This window comes from Antrostomus carolinensis, unplaced genomic scaffold, assembly GCF_000700745.2.
Source record: "Antrostomus carolinensis isolate BGI_N321 unplaced genomic scaffold, ASM70074v2 scaffold1061, whole genome shotgun sequence".
NCBI lineage: Eukaryota > Metazoa > Chordata > Aves > Caprimulgiformes > Caprimulgidae > Antrostomus > Antrostomus carolinensis.
Window position 1 is genome coordinate 1 of NW_010291841.1, and position 2,032 is coordinate 2,032.

General features: G+C 49.9%; 1 protein-coding gene across 1 annotated transcript in view; it reads left to right on the forward strand.

Annotated features, from left to right (window-relative positions):
• The first annotated feature begins 726 nt into the window (after positions 1-726).
• LOC104531741 (schlafen family member 12) overlaps positions 727-2,032 on the forward strand; it is a 4,841-nt gene continuing 3,535 nt past the window's right edge. The window contains 1 exon segment of the mRNA XM_029087157.1: positions 727-1,828. Within this exon segment, the coding sequence (XP_028942990.1) occupies positions 727-1,828 (1,102 nt within the window).

Sequence of the window (2,032 nt, forward strand, 5' to 3'; positions counted from 1 at the left end):
GGGTAGCCGCGGCCCGGGGGGCGGGCGGGAGAGCCGGATGTGTGCTGTGTGCGGGGTCAAAGCTCAGTGGGAGAGCCCAGTATGCAACGGAGCCCAATAAATCAGCTTAATTAACGAGACGTCTGTGGACATCTCTGCTGTCGTGTGCTGGAAACAACCAGGATGATGCGAGGGCTGGAGCAGCTCTGCTGTGAGGGCAGGCTGAGCGAGTTGGGGCTGTTCAGCCTGGAGAAGAGAAGGCTCCAGGGAGACCTTCTAGTGGCCTCCCAGTACCTGAAGGGGCTCCAGGAAGGCTGGGGAGGGACTTGGGACAGGGGCAGGGAGTGAGAGAACAAGGGGTGATGGCTTGAAAGTGGCAGAGGGGAGATGGAGATGAGATGTGAGGAAGAAATTCTTTGGTGTGAGGGTGGTGAGACACTGTCCCAGGTTGGCCAGAGAAGCTGTGGCTGCTCCTCCCTGGAAGTGTTGAAGGCCAGGTTGGATGAGGCTTTGAGCAACCTGGTCTAGTGGAAGGTGTCCCTGCTGATGGCAGGGGGGTTGGAACTGGGTGATCTTTAAGATCCCTTCCACCCCAAAACCACCTGTGATTCTATGAAATAAGGACTTCTATTTTCCAGTTTATTAAATCTAGCATGTAAGCCTAAGCTGAAGGTGTGTGGTTTTCATTGTTAAACTGCCATGTATAATTGTGAAGTGTTTTTAATAATTTATCATTTCAGGGTCAGGATGGCCAAAGAAGGGCAGCTGTGGATTAATTTGAAAACAAACTATGCTGATGTGGTGGTAGATATTGGGAAAATAGCTTTAGGAGAGAGGTTCAGGAAGACCTCTTGCAATCAGCAAAGGTTGCAAAGGCAAAGAACAGAGCTTTGTAGAGCAGTGTATGCGTTGCTGAATTCAGGAGGAGGAGTAGTGAGGATGGAGAGCGAAGACAACAATTACAGCTTTCAGAAGCATGGCATTGGGCTGGACATAGAGCAGGACCTCAGGACCTGCATCGGTGGCACCAGTACCAGGGAATACTTCACATGGATGCAGCAGCGGAGTCACTTGCTACTTTTCGTTAAAACATGGAGCTGCGGAGATCAGCGGTAAGGTGCAGCCGCAAAGCCGCGTCTCTGTAGCTTGAGCACTGGTTTGTCCTGTAGGTCTTTCACTTCTACTTTCACTATGTCTACAAGTGCTGCTGCTAAATTTTTGAGGGAGAAGGAAAGCCGTGCCAAGGACCCTGATCAGAATGGGCCAAGCGTAAAGAAAGCTCTGCTGGATTTTCATGAGGGAGCAAAGGACACCCCTCTGAACACCGTGGAACACAGCATCCAAGAGGTCGCTGCTGAGGTTTTAAAGAGAGACAAACTGATGGCTGGGGAGGTCCTGGAGTTTGGGGAGACAACAAATATTGAATTTAAGAACTTCTCTACAAAGAATATGTTGCAATACGTTAAAAAAACCCTTCCAAACTATGTCTCTGCCTTTGCAAACACTGAGGGTGGTTATTTATTTTTTGGAGTGAATGACAATCGTCAAGTCATTGGAAGCCATAGTGAAGTGAAGAAAGAAGATTTAGAAAAAACAGTAGCTGAGACAGTGGGCTCGATGCCCGTCCATCACTTCTGCGGCTCTGGGGCTGCCGTGCAGTTTCAGACTTACATCCTGAGCGTTTATGACAAAGCAGGTGACTCGCGGGGCTATGTCTGCGCAGTGCGAGTGGAACCGTTCTGCTGCGCTGTTTTCCATGATAACCCTGAATCCTGGATGGTGACAGGTGACACGATTGAAAGACTGAGCGTCAGGAAATGGACGGAGCTCATGACAGCTGCAGACCCAGGTAAAATCTGCATTTGTATTAGTGCCAACTTCCTTTCTGCCTTTGTTTGTAAGCTTTCAGGAGGAAAGACCAACTTCTCCTGTTCTGTGTTCTTACCAAACCTAGAAAAGGGCCTTTGGTCCTTGGCACAGTCACAGGCACTGGGGGTGACAGTACAGTCACTGGCCCCCAACAGCAAACCCTTCTGTGAAGCGTGACTCTCTG